The sequence below is a fragment of the Populus euphratica genome, unplaced genomic scaffold (assembly GCF_000495115.2).
Source record: "Populus euphratica unplaced genomic scaffold, PopEup_1.0 scaffold7.1, whole genome shotgun sequence".
NCBI classification, from domain to species: Eukaryota; Viridiplantae; Streptophyta; class Magnoliopsida; order Malpighiales; family Salicaceae; genus Populus; species Populus euphratica.
In genome coordinates this window covers 171,347-189,710 of record NW_011499871.1, presented here as the reverse complement: position 1 = coordinate 189,710, position 18,364 = coordinate 171,347, and the positions used below count along the sequence as shown (strand labels likewise).

Sequence of the window (18,364 nt, the reverse complement as noted above, 5' to 3'; positions counted from 1 at the left end):
TATCATTTTCATTATTTATGCTTTATCACATGTTTATCCACTATCAATGTTTCTGCACTACTTCTATATCCCCGTGACATAATTATGTCATTTTCTTTTTCATAACACTTGGCGTTTTTAGTAAAATTAATTCCAACCCAGTAGATATCGTGTAATAAATAAATAATTTAGCAGTATGTTTATGAGAATAAAATATAAAAAATAGTTGCTTTAATCGTGAGCTGGTAGAAAGGCATCTAAGATCAAGGATGCAAGACATTTTGATACTACTCATTGTATAATGCCAAATAGTAAAATTTAATTCTAATGGCTAGCCTTTAAATGCTATATGAAATCATTTTTTTTATAATTGAAATTTAACATTAGTGTTAAATTTGTTAAATTTCAATTTAATATTAAAACAAATCAAATCAAATTAGTTTGTTTTTTATATTGTCATTATTACTTTAATCTTAATCCGTCAAAAACCTTTTTGAAAAAAAGATAGGTAAATGAATATTAAAAAAAACCTAATTTCTTCTTGTAAAAGTTAGCATTTGATTTATTTTTGTACCATTTTTATTTAAAATTTAATTCTTGATAGTTAAAATAGTTCTAAATGTAAAAATCTATTAAAATCTTTAAATTAAATTCAATTAAGAAATTTGTTATTTATAATTATCGTAATTAATTCTTTCACAGAGCAGGTAAATTATTCATTATTATTGAGACAAGAAATGGAGCAAAAGGATGTCCTCTGTCTCCTGGGATCAAGGTTTCAGTTAACGGAAAGACAGCCTTCAGCTGTAACATGATAGAAAAAAGGGGCGTTGGCCGCACAAGAGTTTTGCAAAATTTAGATTTTTTTATATTTTTTTAAATTATTGTAACAATTTTAAATATATATTTTAAAAATTAAAAATAAATATTTTAATATATTTTTAAATAAAAAATACTTTAAAAATTAATCAAGTACATTCTCCTGTGTACAGTTTAAAAATAGAATATTTAAGATATAAAAATTACATTTATGTGGTTTAACTTAAATTATATATTTTATGCATCGGATCCACTGTTAAAAACAACATCTCTTGTTTGAACTAAAAAGCACAAGGACCCTATGAGCTAGCATGAAGTCAAGATCCGAGGTCTTTTATAAGTACTTGGGGTGTGCTAGTTCGTTTCTGCGTGAAGAATAAAACGTTGCCAGCCAGCGTTTCAACCTCAGCAAGATGTCTAGGAAGATGTCTTCGAAACATGGACACCCGGAACTGGAGGCAGCCCAAAGAAAGTGTCTGGTATCTATCTTTTACTTTGTGTTCTTAATTAACTGGCCTATAAGTTATTGGTTTTTTCCTTCCTTTACACACACACACACACACACACACACATATTGTTGTATTAAATTAGTAAACATAGTTTCTATCATTCATGATTTGGACCAACATTGCAAACAGAGAATAAAAGTTATGAGGAGAGGGACACGCAGGACAAGCTGCATGATCAGAGGGATTACATCTAAGATGGTTGAGATCAGGGAAGGACAGAAACGAGTAAAAGAGGGGCAGAAGGAAGTAAGGAAAAAATTTAAAGAAATAAGAAAAGAGTCAAAGAAACTAAAAGACGAAACCGATCTTATCTCCAGGCAGAGTGCTGCAAATCAACTCAGGCTTGATCTCATGTTTCAAATAGTGAAAGCCAGAGCAGATAATGATTCTGCCAAAGACGCTCATCTTACACAAACCTTGCGGTTTGTTGCTCCGAACTCTTACACCCTTTTTCTCTGTTCTTACTGTTTACACACACACACACACACACACATCAATGCCACATTTAATTAGCACTCTAAAAACCATAGCTAGCTAGCTGCAGTTATTTGGAGGGTTGTACTAGCTTCTTAATGCGTGTTATACGATTACTAACTACGTTTTCTATGACTTAAATCTCTTGCATTTGCAGTGAACTAATGGCGAAAGGAGAATGTGAGCATAAGCAAGCTTTTCATAGAGGAGGGGATCATCAAGCACGAACTATGTATAATTAGTGTCAGTTTTATTATACCATGATTTGATCTTACGGTCCTGTTCTGACCCTGGCCAAAGAAAATACAAATTATTGTACTACGAATTAATCACGATACTCAACTCTTTAATATATATATATATGCATTGTACTTCTTCTTCTTCTTCTTCTTCTTTATAGCTACGTACGCTCAAACAGGTAAAATATCACGGCAAGGGCGAATTAATGAGCTTTCAGTGATCTGAAATGAATATTGATCATCAGTGCGTTCTTTTTTACCACAAATATTTCATCTTTTAAAATTTCATTCAACGATACCCTCTTGAAATATAATCACATTGATTTTTATATGGATATTATAAACGCAAACTATTATAATCTTATGTTAATTAACTAAATAAATTAAATTTTTAATTAATAGTCTAACGGAATTTTTTTTTTAATCAAGAATTCCTCTTGGACTAGGATTTAACTAGTATCTCAACAGTTTCGCCTAATCATATACCCATTGTTATCAAATTAATCTACCCACTGATCCTTGCCCACCTATTGAGCTTAGGACGGAAACCACCATGAAGGCATGAACACGGCCACCGGTTTTGGTAGCTGGTCTGAGGGACATTACGTACCTCTACCATCACCCTAGTGATCGTTGCGAAGCAGGCCGGTGGTAAAGACCTAATCAATCGTGGCATCTTATTTCTCATCGACACACTTAGATTTAAATAAATATAGCTCTTCAGCAGACCAAGACAATCAAACTCGTTGTTTCCTTTCCTTCAGTATTCTTTTGTATTTTTACCCATCTTCGATTCTCACTCGGTTTCACTAGTCTGCATTGACATAACGTTTCCAATATATGTAAACATCCAAAGTGCTGGCGAAAGTTGCATGATCTCCTTGTTGCCACAGCGTTTTATATACTTCACCACTGCAATTCCATTGCCCCCAGACCAAAAAATATACTCGGTTGTCTTCAGGAAAATCCAAAACAATAGTCCTTTTCTTATACTTGGATATTCCGTATTTTTTAAGTTTTATATCTGATAATTTTGAATTTTGAATTTAGATAGTTTTCGATATTCCAAAACATAGCTAGATTTAAATCTTGGTTCAGAATAACTGCTACTATCAAATGTTGTGGCACCCGATTGAACTAATTTTGGAAATGTCTTTCATATTCAGAATTGCTACTGTTTGCCCTTCATATAAATAATGACATGACACTTTCAAAATCAAAGCTATCGAAGTAGTGATAAACTTATTAGAGTAGCTAAATAGCATATCATCATTTATTCATTTTAGTGTTTTTTTAATTTTAATTTTCTCCATTTATATTTAATTTATCTAGAATTAAATATTTTATTTTTTATAAAGCTATTCTAATTTCATGATTCAAATCATAAATTTGATAAATTAACTTAATTACTTATTATTTTTTAATTAATTTTTTATTTTCATTCCATTCATGATTTATCTATTACAAATTAATATTTATTATTTATTTTGACCATAAATATTGCACAACAACCAAAACGAATGTTTTCAATCTTTCATGAACAGTTTGTTTTTCCTTTTCTTTTCTTACTGGTACTAGACCCATATTTGTTGGCCATGGTTGTAAACATGAATAAAAAGTTTTAGAAATTGGATGAAATAGCTTTGTGAAACCATGAAGAATAGCGTTAACAGTTGAAACCAAGTTGCCTTATGCAACTCGGCGGCCAATAGACATTGCAGAATTTTCGGTGATTCTAATTATTAAAGATCAACTCCCAAAATCTTGTCCAATTTAATTATCTCTTTTACAAGATCTTTCATGTCATCTTCACGCCGGATGAAGAGCTGGTTTCAATCTTTGTGGTTGGTAAGGAAACTGAATTCTCCTTAATTACTGTCCCCCGTCAATTTTTATGTTATTCTCACTTAATCATTCGTGGGTATGGTTAAATTTACTATCTTCCATTTAATAATTACATTAAATTTTTTTTGATACAAAAGTTCACGATATCTGAGAAAAACCACTAGATCACTTTACCATAAAGAAATAATTCTATATGAAAAATAAAATAAATAATCTTTATAATCTAAAAACTATATAAAAGAAAATTTGATATAATTAAGAAACTGAATTCTCCTTAATCATATTTTATCGAATGAAAGTAAAGACAGTACTATATTTCTTTCACTTCATTCTTTGTTGTGGATGAACTAACTTTTATTTAAATACATTTCTGTTTGCGTATAAAAGTTTAAAACTAATTTTCTATTAATTATTTGAAAATAACCTTAGGAAGTTTTTGGTATTTTATAAAACTAAAAATATTAAAAGATATTCTTGTTATGAATGAAACAAAGTAACATTTAGTTACTATTTTAAAATAGATGAATACAACTAAGATAAAAAAAAAATGAGATGAAGTTGTAATTGAAAGTTACATATAAGATAGAGTGAATATTTATATACTCTATTTGTTAGAATAAAATAAATACAGAAAACTTATTTTACCTTTCACATATATTGCCATCAAACTTGTATTTTTTTAAATAAATAAATAAAAATAATTATTCTCACTAGTTTATATAATGAACATTAGTTTTATTGAACTAACTTCAAATAGGAATTTCTCTAGTCATCAAAATCAAGTTAAAAAATATATGTAATCATCACAAAAAATAATTAATTTCTAAAAGATAATATAATTAAATTATGATTTACTCAATCATTGAGTTATTTTTTATATTTAATAATAAAGTAAATAATTAAACCAATCACATGTCAAGAACAATATTTATACTAATACAAAGTTAAAATCTAACATAATTGTGAATAAAAGATAGCAATTTCATCATAAATGCACATTTTGGTTATCATTTTCTTTTATCATTAAATCTAGTTTGTTTTAAAACATGAGTAATTTCTATTTCTTTCTATTATGCTTATTTTAATTGTCATATTATTTTTCTAATAATGAGTTTTATTTTCTTTTTTAATGGTAAAGAAATTCACTCATTTATCTAAGTAAACATATCACTTAAAGATAATAATTTAATTTAAACTTGATGGATAATAACCAAAAAAAATTAATATTTTTTAGACTTGATAAATAACAAATAGAATATGTATATTGTTAAACTCAACCTGAAACCTGACTGAATTTAACTTGAAATATGTATTTATATTATATAAATATATTTGTATAATTTAGACTTTCTTAATACAATATAATATATCATATGTACATACTTTATTGACATAAAACACACACCACACGCGCGTGCGCGCGCACACACATATATATATGCAAATGATATTTATCATTTAATATACATATATATACTTTATATATATTAAATATTTTATTTTTTTATTAATTAATAAATAATAATAATAATTAAATAAATAATTTATAAACATCTAACTTCATTAGCCCATAAAAAAATAAAAACGAGAACCATTGCCATATCTTGTATGCCCCAGGGAATCTGTTTTAAATTTTTTTTTTGGTCTCACGTATTGATTAGTTTTCTCTCTCCGGCACCAATTTCAGCTGCCCTCTCTTCCTTCACATCTCCTATTTCTCTCCCTCTAGCAGCTCAATAATTTGAGTGAGAAGAGAAAACGGAAGTTATAGAGAGTTCAAGTCAGACCAGGCTACCCAAATCGTGCTGCACGGTGTGTTGTCGCGCGATTACTCGAATCATTCCTAAAAATTCTCTATATAAACCTTTCTAAGGTTATGCCGTATTAACTAAACTGACCACTGGTCTTATTTGATCTGCAGATTGTATTCAATGGATAGTCATGGTTTGCCAACTCTCTCCTCAAAACCCAAGATAAATAGTAAGTAAAGTTTGATTAGTGCTTATAGCTTCTCATTGGTGTATGCGTGTTTTGTTGATCCTGGATGTAGCTAGGTTTCATTTGCAACATCAGTGTGGGAAACCATGCTGGCTCTCAAAAAGTGACCGGTTTTCCTTCACTAATACCGAAATTCTCATAGTTTTTCCTGGATCAAGCCGTGCGTAGATCTTGTTGCAAGAGTTTTGGGGAATAATCTACCATCTCATGAATATTGTTCACCTCTTTTTAACTCCACATTTCATTTTCTCCTTGTACTTATTAGGAAAGAAGAGGAAAAGTGACGGGGAGCATGCTAAGGCTTTTAAGGTAAAGAACACCCCCCTCTCTCCCCCTTATTAATTAACGGAAACTCCGGCGAAAATTAATAGGAATTGCTGTGTTTTTTTTTTTTGTTTTTTTTTTTGTTTTTTTTTTTGTTTTTTTTTTTGTTTTTTTTTTTGTTTTTTTTTTTGTTTTTTTTTTTGTTTTTTTTTTTGTTTTTTTTTTTGTTTTTTTTTTTGTTTTTTTTTTTGTTTTTTTTAATATTTGTTTCGTTCTCGTTTTGCAGAAAATGAAAGGGCTGAAGCAAGACTCGAAGAATCTTGATAAAGTAACCGCACAGCTGAGCAACATAGTGGAAAACCAAGAAAATCTCATGGATAACTTATTGCATCAGCTGATGGTTCATCTCTCTCCCCTAGTTCGATCGTTTTACCCTTTCCCTTAAAGTAGTGTAATCCAAATTTTTTAGCATTTTTACCTTTTGATGTGATTTTAAATTAAGAATTCATCATGCACGCGTCTAAAACCTAATTAATTAATGATTGGTGTTTGGTTTTCTGTGTATGTGTGTATATATATATATATATTATTTGCAGCTTGGATCTGATGAACTCGAGCTGGAATCTGCTATCTCATGTCCAGGAGGTTCCAATTGGGATGTCTATATGTCGGAAACAAAAGAACCTGTAGACATCATCTCTCTTTTGAAATATCGCAGCAAGATGGTTGACAGACGAATTCAAATTTTGTACGAGATGATGTTCAAATGATAATTTTCATGTCAGTAGACGGTTGTACTGTTCTATTCTAAAACTCCCTAACTTTTGGACTTCATACTCCTAGTTTTTTGAATAGCTGTCCTATGAGTTTCACTGTTCGTCTACATATATTTAACAATCTCTCAATAATTCAGGAATTGATCAGGCATATTTCTTCTGCTTCATGAAGAGTTTAACAACGGTGGAAACTTGCTTGTGTCAGTTTTCAACATTTTCATACTCATAGTTTTTTTTTTTTGGACTTCATGCTCATAGTATTTTTTGTTTTTTTGAAAGATGAAAAATTCATTAATCAAACAGAAGGAAGAGAAAAATCTACCAAAGCTGAGAACTAAGCTATTGCAAAAGCCTCAATCCATCAAGGAGTTGAAGAAACTTCGTTGCAAGCCCAGGGATATATCTCGCACATCAAGAGCATTACATGCTTTCAACTGCATTGAGTGAACGGATAACACTTCACATCTGACATCCAAGCAAATCCGATTAACAATGGACTGGCTGCTATTAAAATAATTTTTTGTGTATTCTTCTATTTCTTTCAGCCTACACAATCTAAGAATTATATACTTAAAAGGACTTCTTTTGCAAATTATATAACTTTTGCACAGTACTGGAACTCCACCTGCCAATCTCCCCTTTGCCTTTGCTCATTTTACAGACGAAGAATACTATTCGTGGTAGGATTATATGACAAGAAAAGAACAAGTGAACTCCGCATTCTGGAGAACTGTTGCCAAAGAAACACTTGTCATCACTCAATGACTTTCACCATTTGAGTTGCCTTTGCCTTGCAGACAATCTATCATGAAGCACTGCAAATCCGCAAGCCATGAGATAAAGCCTAGTCCCACCCTAGCTAGGTCTTTTAAGCCTCGTAGCCTCCCATGTTCTTTTCACAGAAAAAGGTACCAGTGGAGGTGGGCACCAAATAACAGAGAATCAGATATACCACGGAACCGCATAAAACTGCTTGAAATATTTGGACAAGACTTCGAGATCCGGCAGGAGGCCACCCTCAATCAAACCCCTTAACCACTTCATACATACAACTTGGCTTGAATAGAAACACAGGGATCGTAAACAACCCCATGCCATATATATTTGTCAATAAGGACTCCGTTAGGATGCCACAAATTCCAACAAACGAAAGTGTTTCTTCCATTGTTAATGGAGCTGTAGATCAAAGTGTTGCACACACACGCAAATATATTTATAGTTTATCATAATAAAATTGTAGTTTAAAAATAATTAGCATGAGTTGGCAGCTTCTCATTCCAAAAACATACTAAACAAAAAATATTCTATAAAAAACTATAATTTACACTGTTTAAATCTATAAACTTAAAACAAACAGGTTTAATTCAACTATTCTTAAATTAAAACAAGATACTTAATTATTAAACCACTTTAAATTAATTAATCTTAATTTTTCTAATTGTTTAAAAATTAAGTTTTGTGAATTCTCATTCTACATAAATTTTATATTTATAATTTATTTCAAAAATTAGACGTGATAATAACTCATGATTTATTAACATTTACATAGAATTATAATTCATATGATCTAATATGTCATGTCACAAATCATAATAATCAAGCAAATAATAGGAAGAAGCAAACTTATTATTATTATTATTATAATTGTCATTACATTCATTTTAAAGAGACCATTACAAATATATATTTTTTTCCTATAAAAATATCACTCTTGAATAATATAAATTTATCACTTTTAAATTCCATCTTAAAACTATTTTTTGCTCCATAATAAGCCAGACAATAAGTTTCATAATGTTAACAACATATAATACATTATTGAAGAATAGAGGCTTTCTGAATGTTATATTCAGTAAGAACTTTCTAACACCTAATACCTTAAAAGTTGATGGGTTATTTATATATAGATTTTCTCCATCCACTTCTTTGCAAGTGAAAAACATCATCTTCTCAGCGTATATATATCTCGTAGCACTAGTATCAACCCATCACTGTTCAAGATTGTATAATCAGGTTGACTTTAAAAACATCAAACAAGTTTATTTTTAAAAATTCATTAACAAGGAAATCAATCTTATTGATATTGGCTTTAACAAGTATTTCTTTTCTTAGGTTACTTTGCTAATCCTTATTTTGTTCACTATGATTTGTTCAATTATCATTATTTTATTTATGAACTATATCATATATAAAAATAGTATTATATAAATAATATCTTCACTAAGTAAGTTCTCAACAAAGATTGAAAGAATCACAAACGATTTCAAATAAAACTCAATTTTCTTGAACAAAACTTACTAGATTGTATCTATTCACTACACTACACTGACTTTTTGTATATGCAAATAGTTATATACATGTGAACAATGTTGTATACATGAAGAAATTTGACCATATAACTTTGATATCATCCTTAGATTTAAAAATTTACTGACTATGAATCTTTTCATAATAACAATTTCAACCTTAAACGTTTTGTTAAAAGCTTTTTAAAGTGCCTTTGAATTCTTGATTGAATTATACACATCACATTGTGTATAGTTTAATCTATTCAAAATGTATTTTTTTAACACACTAAATTATTATAATTCCATACATCCAAAGCTACTATATAATGAAATTAAATTTATTATTTGTCAACTTTAACATTTTCCCTACAAGAACTTAACCAAGTTTGAGGTGGTCACATAAATCAACATTTTATGTCGCTACCTTTTAAAGTTTAATTTATTTAAATTTTTAAGTTTCTCACTACGCACCATAAAAGGTAATAATAGAATCTTCATTATCAAAGTAGTATTTGCTGAAGCAATATTGGTTAGAAAAACCAATTCTTAAGTAAAAAACATGATATAAATTATAAAAAACAATAGCCAATAATATTTATAAATAAATATTTTGGCTTAACAATAAGCAAGTAAAGGCATGCTAAACTAAAGATGTCATATGAAAAACTAGAGATTACACATGTTTAAATCTATAAACTCAAGAAAAAAAGATGCTTAAATAAATTATGTTTAAATTAAAACAAGAATGATATTTACTTGTTAAAACACTTTAAAGTAATGAATCTTAATTTTTTTTTTGTCAAGGATGAATAATTTATCCTTAAAAATTTATTATTCTTTATTTGTACAATTAGAATGTTGCAATATATCTTCTAGAATATCAACATAAATGTCAATTTATCCCTCTTTTATATGAGATTGATTGTTGTTATTGTTAGTTACCCTAATTTTTCATTTGATACACTTTACTTAGTGTTGACTTTCTTAGTGTTTTGTTAATTTCATTCCTACTAAAATCTTCTTTTGTGTTTTATCAATTGATTAGTAATGCTTCATCCATTTACTATTATGTAAAATTCATTTTTTTTTCTAAAAATATAGATCAAGTATCTATTAATTATCTTTAACTTTTTTCATATTATTCATTTCAAAAACATATACAAAAGAATTGACTTTATGAAAGAAAATTTGCTTGAAAAAGGAAAAAAAGATACAAATCTTAAAATCAAATATATATATATATATATATATATATGTAAAGACTTAATCAATAAAATAAAAATAAAGAAACACATTCAATAAGATTATATTTTCAATCAAGCAATAAAAGTATAAAATACTGAAATACATAAAAAATTCAAAATAATTTGATCAATATTTTTCTTGTATACATAATTCAATGGGAGAAAATGAAAGAAAAAAAGGCGGTCAAATAATGAAGGGTTATATATATTTATATTAAAAAAAAGAAAGGAGGTAGCTAGGTGTATATGTTATTAACAATAGTATATTATGTAATAATCTAAATTGCATAGTGGATCCATTATGCATAATGCATTATGGATTCCCTTATATGTCATTTTGGGTGGACGATTCAGAATGCTCTTTTTTTTGTTATCTTTATTATTTTTTTAATTTGGCCAAATTATTAGAGGAGAATGAAATTGAAAGATGGGAGACTAGAGTAAAAAATACAAAAAAATAGGTGGCTTTATAAAATTATAGATAGGGGATCAAAATTTTTATTATAGTTCATATACTTTTAAAATTATAGATATTGGATCCCTTTATTTTTCAAAATTAAAAGGCAAAATCAATTTTGATCCCAAAGTTTATTTTACTTAATTTTTTAGCCTTTGGTTTAAGAGATAAGAGATAAATTTTTTGAATATGATGCTAAAAATAAAATATTTGTTGACATCAATTCCAACCACAGAACAATGAAAATTGGTGTCAATTCCTTTTGAAATTGCCTAGAAAAACACGAGTTTATTTAAGATTTTTTTATTTTAGATTGATGTTGGATTTTGAGATTTTTTTTTTTTGTTTTCTAAGGCCATGAATGAGTTTATTAAGTTGCTTCAGATGTTTTGGATAAAAGACTAGTTGAAAATTCAGCTTTTAGGTCTAAAAAACTTTTGGCTCATTTTTCCAATCAACATATAGTGGTTGGAAACTGGACAATACAGATGAGGTGTTATCTAACCTTTTTTAAAACCATCTTATAAAAAAAAGTGTCCAATCATGTAGATCTTCTCTTACAGCCCCTTGTGCGGGCCCTTGCTAAATAGGTCAAGCTTGTTAGGTTAGTAGGGCCTATTCTTTTTCTTTTTTTTTAAAAAAAAAATATCTTTTAATTAATTCCTTTTTTATATGTATTTTTTCTAAATAATTTTTAAATTTATATGTAAAATAAATCTCCTTCTCTTTTTTATTTTATTTATCTAAATTTTTTTAAATAAAAATTATTTTTAATTATTTTGTATGATTTTTCTAATTCATTTATAATTTTTTTTAAGTTTTGTATAAATAAAATTTATTTAAAAATGAAAAATATTTATTTTTAGATAAATTTTTTAATATGTATAACCTTACATAATATTTTTTTTATCTTTTATTTTATTTTATCAATTTCAAGTATGTCTATGTTTATTATCATTTAATTAAACAAAAATCAATTTTATGTGCAAAGTTGTTAAATACAACCATGTCAAATATTCGAGTTATAAAGCTGAATATTTTGATATAAATCTGACTTTTAATTTTATAATTTTTATCATTGATTACTTTTATTTATTAATGGATATAGTTCTTAATTTATTTTATTGGATATATACATAATTTTTTTTTTAATTTTTATATAAAAAACAACTTAAAAAATCTAAATATTTATTTTTTTAAAAAAATTCTAACCTATAATGAAACACGTGTCAGATAGATAGTATATATATACATTGATTTGATTCTCCTGTTACATAAAAGTGAAAGGACATAATCAGAAGTAAAAGTACAAAAGCTGTATAATTTACTTGCTTAGTTGTTTTGGAATGTGGTTCATTATATGTTTTAAAATATTTTGATTTTTTTGTTAAAATATTTTTTTATTTTTTTTATATATTAGTGTTAAAAATATTTTTTAAATAAATATTTTTTTTATATATTTTTAAATAAAAAATAATTTTAAAAAATAATTGTTATCGTAACACTAAACACATGCTTTTAAAAGGGTTATTGATGCTTTAGTCTATTAATTTAGTAGTTACTGTAATAATAGTTAATAATAAATAGGTAATTGACACTAAATATAAATATTTTTATCTAATGCCTCAAATCAAGTATGGTGAAGTAAAAAATAAACATAAAATAAATAAAATTAAAATTCATGATAAAATATTTGTAATTATCTTAAAAATAAGATTTTTGGAAAACATATCCGTAAGATCTTCGGTTTGTGGTTAGATAACACCTCATCGGTTTGTGGTTGGGCGTGTTATAAGATTTTGACAGCGACTTGGATCTATTAAAAAGTATTTGCAGTGACAATTACATAAGGTAAATGATTAAGGAGGTGAACCAGATTTCCTTATATTCTAATTTTAATTTAAGTTAAATTCATGTTTTTAAGGTAGAATTGTTGTTTGTTAATTCCGAGTTCTCTCTTCTTCTTTTTTTTTTGAGATATTTATTTTTATTAGGGTAGTTTTTTTTTCCCAATATAAGATATTTTTTAAACTTATTTTCCTAGCCATGTTTTTTAATCTTTTTTAAATATAAAATATTAAAAATCAAAAGAAAATTTTATTTTTTAACATGAAATTATAAGTTGTTTTTTTGTTTCATAAAAGATAAAAAAATCCTTTTGATTTAATTATTTAAAGAAGGTATTATTTTTTTAATATAAAATAAAAAAGTTTTAATTTTTTTTTAAAACTTTATTATTTATATATGGTATCTTCTACTGGCTTTATCTTCTTCAGAAACCTTAAAAATGCTATTTTTGCTAAGCCTTTTTCACATCAATTCTGCACTTTAGCCGACAATCTTTTGTACTTCTGAATGACTGATTCTCCGTGTTTGCTTGAATGCGCTTCCATCTTCGATTTGACTCTGAGTCTGAATGGAAATCATGCCCCAGAAAATGTGAGCCAGTGGTTACGTAGGAGTGATTTCAATCACCAAGACAAGTTACCAGTTTCTGGGGCCCTCATCTATTGCAGAATATAGGATGGAAGTCTTAAAGGAGATTCCAATTTACATGTTCTGCTGGCATTGCTCATAACAAGGTTGGAAACTGCGTTTTTTCTTCTTCTTATATTATTATTATTACTACTTTTGCTTTCTTGTATATTGAGTATTGTCATACCTGATCTGATGTTACAGTAGTATTAAAAATTATTATGAAAAAAAAAAAAATTTAGCATTCTATTTTTTAATGAGAATTAATTTTATTTAAAAAATTCTAGTATTATAATTATTAAAAATCTTAAATGATGAATAGAAATTTTATGATTTAGGATTAATTATGTGAAAAAAAAATATTATTATATTTTAAATGTTTTGTCTAAAACAGACGGTATTATTAGTTTTGTTGTAAATTGCTAAATATATTAGTTTATGTTATAATAATTTATTTATAATATTTTTAATTTTAAAATATTTAATTATAAATACTTCCAACTCTAATGTTGGTAAATATTACATAATTATAAAATCAAAATAAATTTAAATTAGTATTTTTTTATTCTTGACTCTGATATCAGTAGAAAAAATAAAAAAAAAATATTTTTACACACACAATTTTTGTATTAAAAATTATTATGAAAAAAAAAAAATTTAACATTTTATTTATTATAATTACTAAAAATTGTATTTTAAATGTTTTGTCTAAACAGACTGTATTATTAGTTTTGTTGTAAATTGTTAAATATATTAGTTTATGTTATAATAATTTATTTATAATATTCTTGACTCTAATATTAGTGAATATTTTCAACTCTAATGTTGGTAAATATTATATAGTTATAAAATCAAAATAAATTTAAATTAATATTTTTTTATTCTTGACTCTAATATTAATAGAAAAAATAAAAAAAAATTATTTTTACACACACAATTTTTTATTTTTGTATGACTAAATAAAATATAATAAAATAAATTTGAATTAATATTTATATTCCTTATTCTAACATCAATAAAATAAAAATAAATTTATATATATAAATTTTTATATTTTTATTTTTTAGGATTGAGCTAGCCTGTCTGTGGCTTGTGACCCGAGCAGTTTTACCCGCTACAGGCACAATGTTATTAAATTTGCATGAATTATCTTGCAAAGCCGGAGAGACTTACTTGGAGGCAGGGAGACGGAGACGTGATGGAGGACTGGTCGGCAAGTTGCTTTCTTCCTCTGCCTTTTTCTTTCTTTCGCTTCACCTCTGTTTTTGGTTTTCTCTGCTTGGTTTCTTCTTGTGTGTCCCCTGTTTTGTGTGCGTTTCATTCTTTTATGGCCTTCTGTTTTTGCTCGTTTTTATCACTGTTCTTGCGTCTTGTGTTCCCGGTGTTACATCCTCTCTGTGTTTACTCCCTTGTTCTCCTTCGCGTCCGTCTGTTCGGAGGGGGGAGGAGGTGGTGCCACCGGAGACAAGGCTAGCGCTAGTCTGGACGACGACGATGATATACGAAGGTGTGGTGGCTGGCCAAAACTTCACCTCCCCCTCTGTTTCGTTCCTCCCTGTTCGTCTCTATTTTTCTTTGTCCCCTGTGTGTTTTTTTTTTGTTTCGGTTCCTAATCTTCCCCTCCGTTTTCCTCTGGTTCTTGGCCTGTTTTCCCTGCTCTTCTTCCTCTGTGTTCTGGGTTTTTCTTCTCTGGTTTTTTCCTCTCGTTTTCAGTCCAATTCCCCCCCATTTTTTGAGGCCTTTCTCTGGCTTTTATAAAGCCAGAGAAGGTCTGGTGTTCCTGCCTCCATAAATGGTGGGCATCGTGGAGACGAGAGATCATGGCTGCATCGTGGGTGTAGTGGCCATAATCTGCTGGATTTTCCCCTGTTGAACCGGTCTTCGACAAGCAGATGATGAACAGAAGGATCCAAAACGGCGTCATTTGGCATGGAAAATGACAGATTATAGATTGGTCCCTGATGTTTTGAAATGTATCAATTGGGTCCCTTAATCAATTAATTTTAATTTTGCCCCTTGAATTAATTTCAATTAAATCCCTGAATTTATTTAATTTAGTAAATCAAAGTTTAATTAAGTCCACAAACTTATTAATTTTTTAATTAAATTTTTGATTTCATTGATTAAACTAATTTAAATTTTAATTAAATTCTTAAACTTATTAATTCTTCAATTTCTGACTACCCTTAAATTTGATAATTTCTTTCATGAACTTCAAATTTGTGTTGTTTTAACCCTATTTTTAAAAAAATTTTATTAATTTATTTTTTTATTATTTATTTAAAAATTGGATTATGGCAAGTATGATGGATTCATTATATTAATGAATGAATGGACCAAGATGCTAACGGTTTATATGAAAATTTTTAAATGCTGGCCAAACTCGCAAGTGGCATGAATAAGCCTGCTCAACAAGCTGTGGTGCCCTCCTCATCTGTAAAAGGATTGCTTGAATAATTGCCAGTGAAGAAAAATACAAGGCGTTTTGAGAGGGAAGTCGGGGACTTCATTTGAGACTTGTGCGAACCCTACTGGAGACCTCCTGCAGTGTTCAGAGGGAAAGCTACAACAGTGTTGTTGTAGATCAAGTATATGGATGCTCTAAATATAGATCAAGTATATGGATGCTCTAATTTTTCTTAGTTCAAGTAACTATTCTGTTGTGTTTCTCTGACAGAGCTTTCTATGGTATGACAAGCAAATTTGAAATTGGTTAAAACTCCTGCAGTAATTGTTGCTTCCGGAAGGCTTAAAATATGTTTCTTTTCCGAAGTTTATACTGTATCATATTTTAACTGCCATAAGATGTATTTTTCACATATTGTTGTACTCTAATCTTCTAGCTTTATATGCTTTTTCGGCTATCCATGTCTTATTTAGTTTAACATTAATCCTGTGGAAATACCCTTAAGCTTTATAGATAACAGCTTGCTCCCATTGACATTTTTCAAACAATTGCAAGATGCTGCCGCTGATTCCTTTTTTTTTTTTTTTTTTCTTTTCACGTGAATTTCAGTACTTGGTTATCGAACATTACGAGAGGAATCAATGGGGAAGAAGTTCAGGGCCGGCTTCTCCCCAAGAGCCATGATGCTGGGAAATCATTTTCTGCAGGTCCACGTTCTTTGAAGACAACTGCTTCTGTATGAACTTCTTCTTAACCAAATGTTTGTGAGCTCATTGGCCGGTCTCTTACATGCATTTCACTAGTTGTTGCTTCGCTGCAGTGATTACTCCAACAGTAACTTGTTTTGAAGCAGTGACATTTTTATATTAAAAAAAAAGTACTTTCTTTCATTATATCTTTTTAAAATATAGTTTTGAAACCTGATCAATTCAACAAATCGACTTAGAATTTAACTGATGGGGTTAAAACTAGATTTAGTTTAAAAAATTAAGAAAAGTTAAAAGCCTGTTAATATCCAATTAAAAAACTGGTTCTAACTCGTTAATTATTTATTTTTTTAACAAAAATAATATTGTTTTAATTTTTTAAAAAATAAAGTTGACTCGGTGATCCGGTCAAAAACCGATGATCTTGGCAAAACTAGTAATTCGGGCCTTGAGCCGGGTCAATCACTGGACCGATTTTAAAAACTCTAATTAAAAATGAATCATCTCTTTTGATTTTTTTTAAATAAATTTATAAATACAAAAATTAAAGTTACAGGTGATTAGAATCTTGTCATCTTAAAAGTTTTTTTTTTAATTTTTCCAACGATTCTTTCTATCTTTACTCAGCTTTTAGGGACAAAAACATGGTAAAATGATGTTTAGAACTAAAATATAATAACATAAAGGAATAGGGATGGAAAAAAAAGAAATTAAATCTTGAGAGATCAAATAGAAATTTTGCTTGCCATTTGTGGAAAAGGGTCTCGTCTCACCCTTCATGTCAATTTCTCTGTTTATATTTGCGTGTTTTCTAATTTGATAATAAAAAATATTCTCAAATCAATTTATAAATTAATTAAGATTAATTTTCTTTTCTGGATCTACTACACTTGTGTGCATCGGAAATTACAAGTGAGGGGAACAAGGATTGCCTGCAATTACAATACGTTACTATTTGAAACGGTGAAACCGCGTAATCTTGGTATTGAGAGAAGAGTCGACTGTCGCGCGATTCCCAACTGTCAAATTGACAAATTGTGAGAACTATCGTCATCTTGCTCGTAACATCTAACTTGGGTCCGAAGACTACCATACTTAATCAACGCTTCAAGATCTTTTGTCCAATTAGAACTTGTCAACAGCAACATATCAGTGCTTTCTTAGCGGGGTCATGTGCATCTTCTGTCTATAAAATGTCAGCCCCTACAAGAGGGAACTAGTTCTGGCCAACAATCGTGGGCACTAGCTGGAAAGCCAAGAGAGGATTATCAATGGTGTCAAGCAAGTACACAAAGCATTCCGAAAATCGTGAGGTATGGGTACTTCTATGTTTTCGCTGTCGAAATAATCTTTGTTCTTGAAATTCAAATTCATATTGATGTTTTTGTTTTCTCTTACGATAAATGTATCTATTTGGTAAAACACATATTTCCCAGAAAAGAAGAGTAAATAGAAAAATAAAGAGGCTGAAAGCAGAGATGGAAGAGATTGGTAAGCAACAAGTAAGTATCAGACAAGGGCAAAAGGAAATGAGAGAAAGGTTTGTTGAGATTGAATCAGCATGTGATCAGCTCAAAAAGGAGACTGAACTTATATCTCTTGCAAGTGACAAAGTTCAATTTCGCCTCAATATCATCTTCAAGATCCTGAAAGCGAGAGAAGAGAAGGATTTCGGTAAAGCTGCTGATCTTACTTTTTAGATTAACGTGGGTGTCCGGGTCAGCTTGCGCGCACCACGACTAATCTCACGGGCCCTGAAGTTAACGACCATGTAAGCCTCCAGTGGCCATCATATGAGCAACTAAGGACTCGAACCTGAGACCACAGAGGGAGCAAACCCCTTGATCCCAAGTCCTTACCACTTGGCCACCACCTAGATGGTT

General features: G+C 28.9%; 3 protein-coding genes across 8 annotated transcripts; all 3 read left to right on the top strand.

The window, feature by feature from the left end:
• Positions 1-1,152: 1,152 nt before the first annotated feature.
• On the top strand, positions 1,153-2,167 carry LOC105127207 (uncharacterized). Its single transcript, XM_011028405.1, has 3 exons — positions 1,153-1,277; positions 1,437-1,729; positions 1,939-2,167. Exons 1-3 carry the CDS (start codon positions 1,212-1,214, stop codon positions 2,021-2,023), a joined length of 444 nt encoding a protein of 147 aa, XP_011026707.1. The 5' UTR covers positions 1,153-1,211; the 3' UTR covers positions 2,024-2,167.
• A 3,318-nt stretch (positions 2,168-5,485) lies between these two features.
• On the top strand, positions 5,486-7,056 carry LOC105127206 (uncharacterized). 6 transcript variants are annotated; one of them, XR_842588.1, is made up of 5 exons: positions 5,486-5,677; positions 5,787-5,848; positions 6,129-6,172; positions 6,414-6,573; positions 6,724-7,056. XR_842588.1 is itself a non-coding variant. In XM_011028404.1 (5 exons), exons 2-5 carry the CDS (start codon positions 5,797-5,799, stop codon positions 6,895-6,897), a joined length of 381 nt encoding a protein of 126 aa, XP_011026706.1. In that variant the 5' UTR covers positions 5,486-5,667; positions 5,787-5,796; the 3' UTR covers positions 6,898-7,056. The 6 variants fall into 6 exon arrangements, 5 of the variants coding, with proteins under 5 accessions (XP_011026706.1, XP_011026703.1, XP_011026705.1 ...); XM_011028404.1 differs by having other exon boundaries at positions 5,486-5,667; positions 5,787-5,845; positions 6,414-6,527; XM_011028401.1 differs by having other exon boundaries at positions 5,487-5,667; positions 6,414-6,527.
• Positions 7,057-17,534: 10,478 nt separating this feature from the next.
• On the top strand, positions 17,535-18,181 carry LOC105127405 (uncharacterized). The gene is made up of 2 exons (XM_011028677.1): positions 17,535-17,794; positions 17,918-18,181. Exons 1-2 carry the CDS (start codon positions 17,753-17,755, stop codon positions 18,179-18,181), a joined length of 306 nt encoding a protein of 101 aa, XP_011026979.1. The 5' UTR covers positions 17,535-17,752.
• Positions 18,182-18,364: the final 183 nt, after the last annotated feature.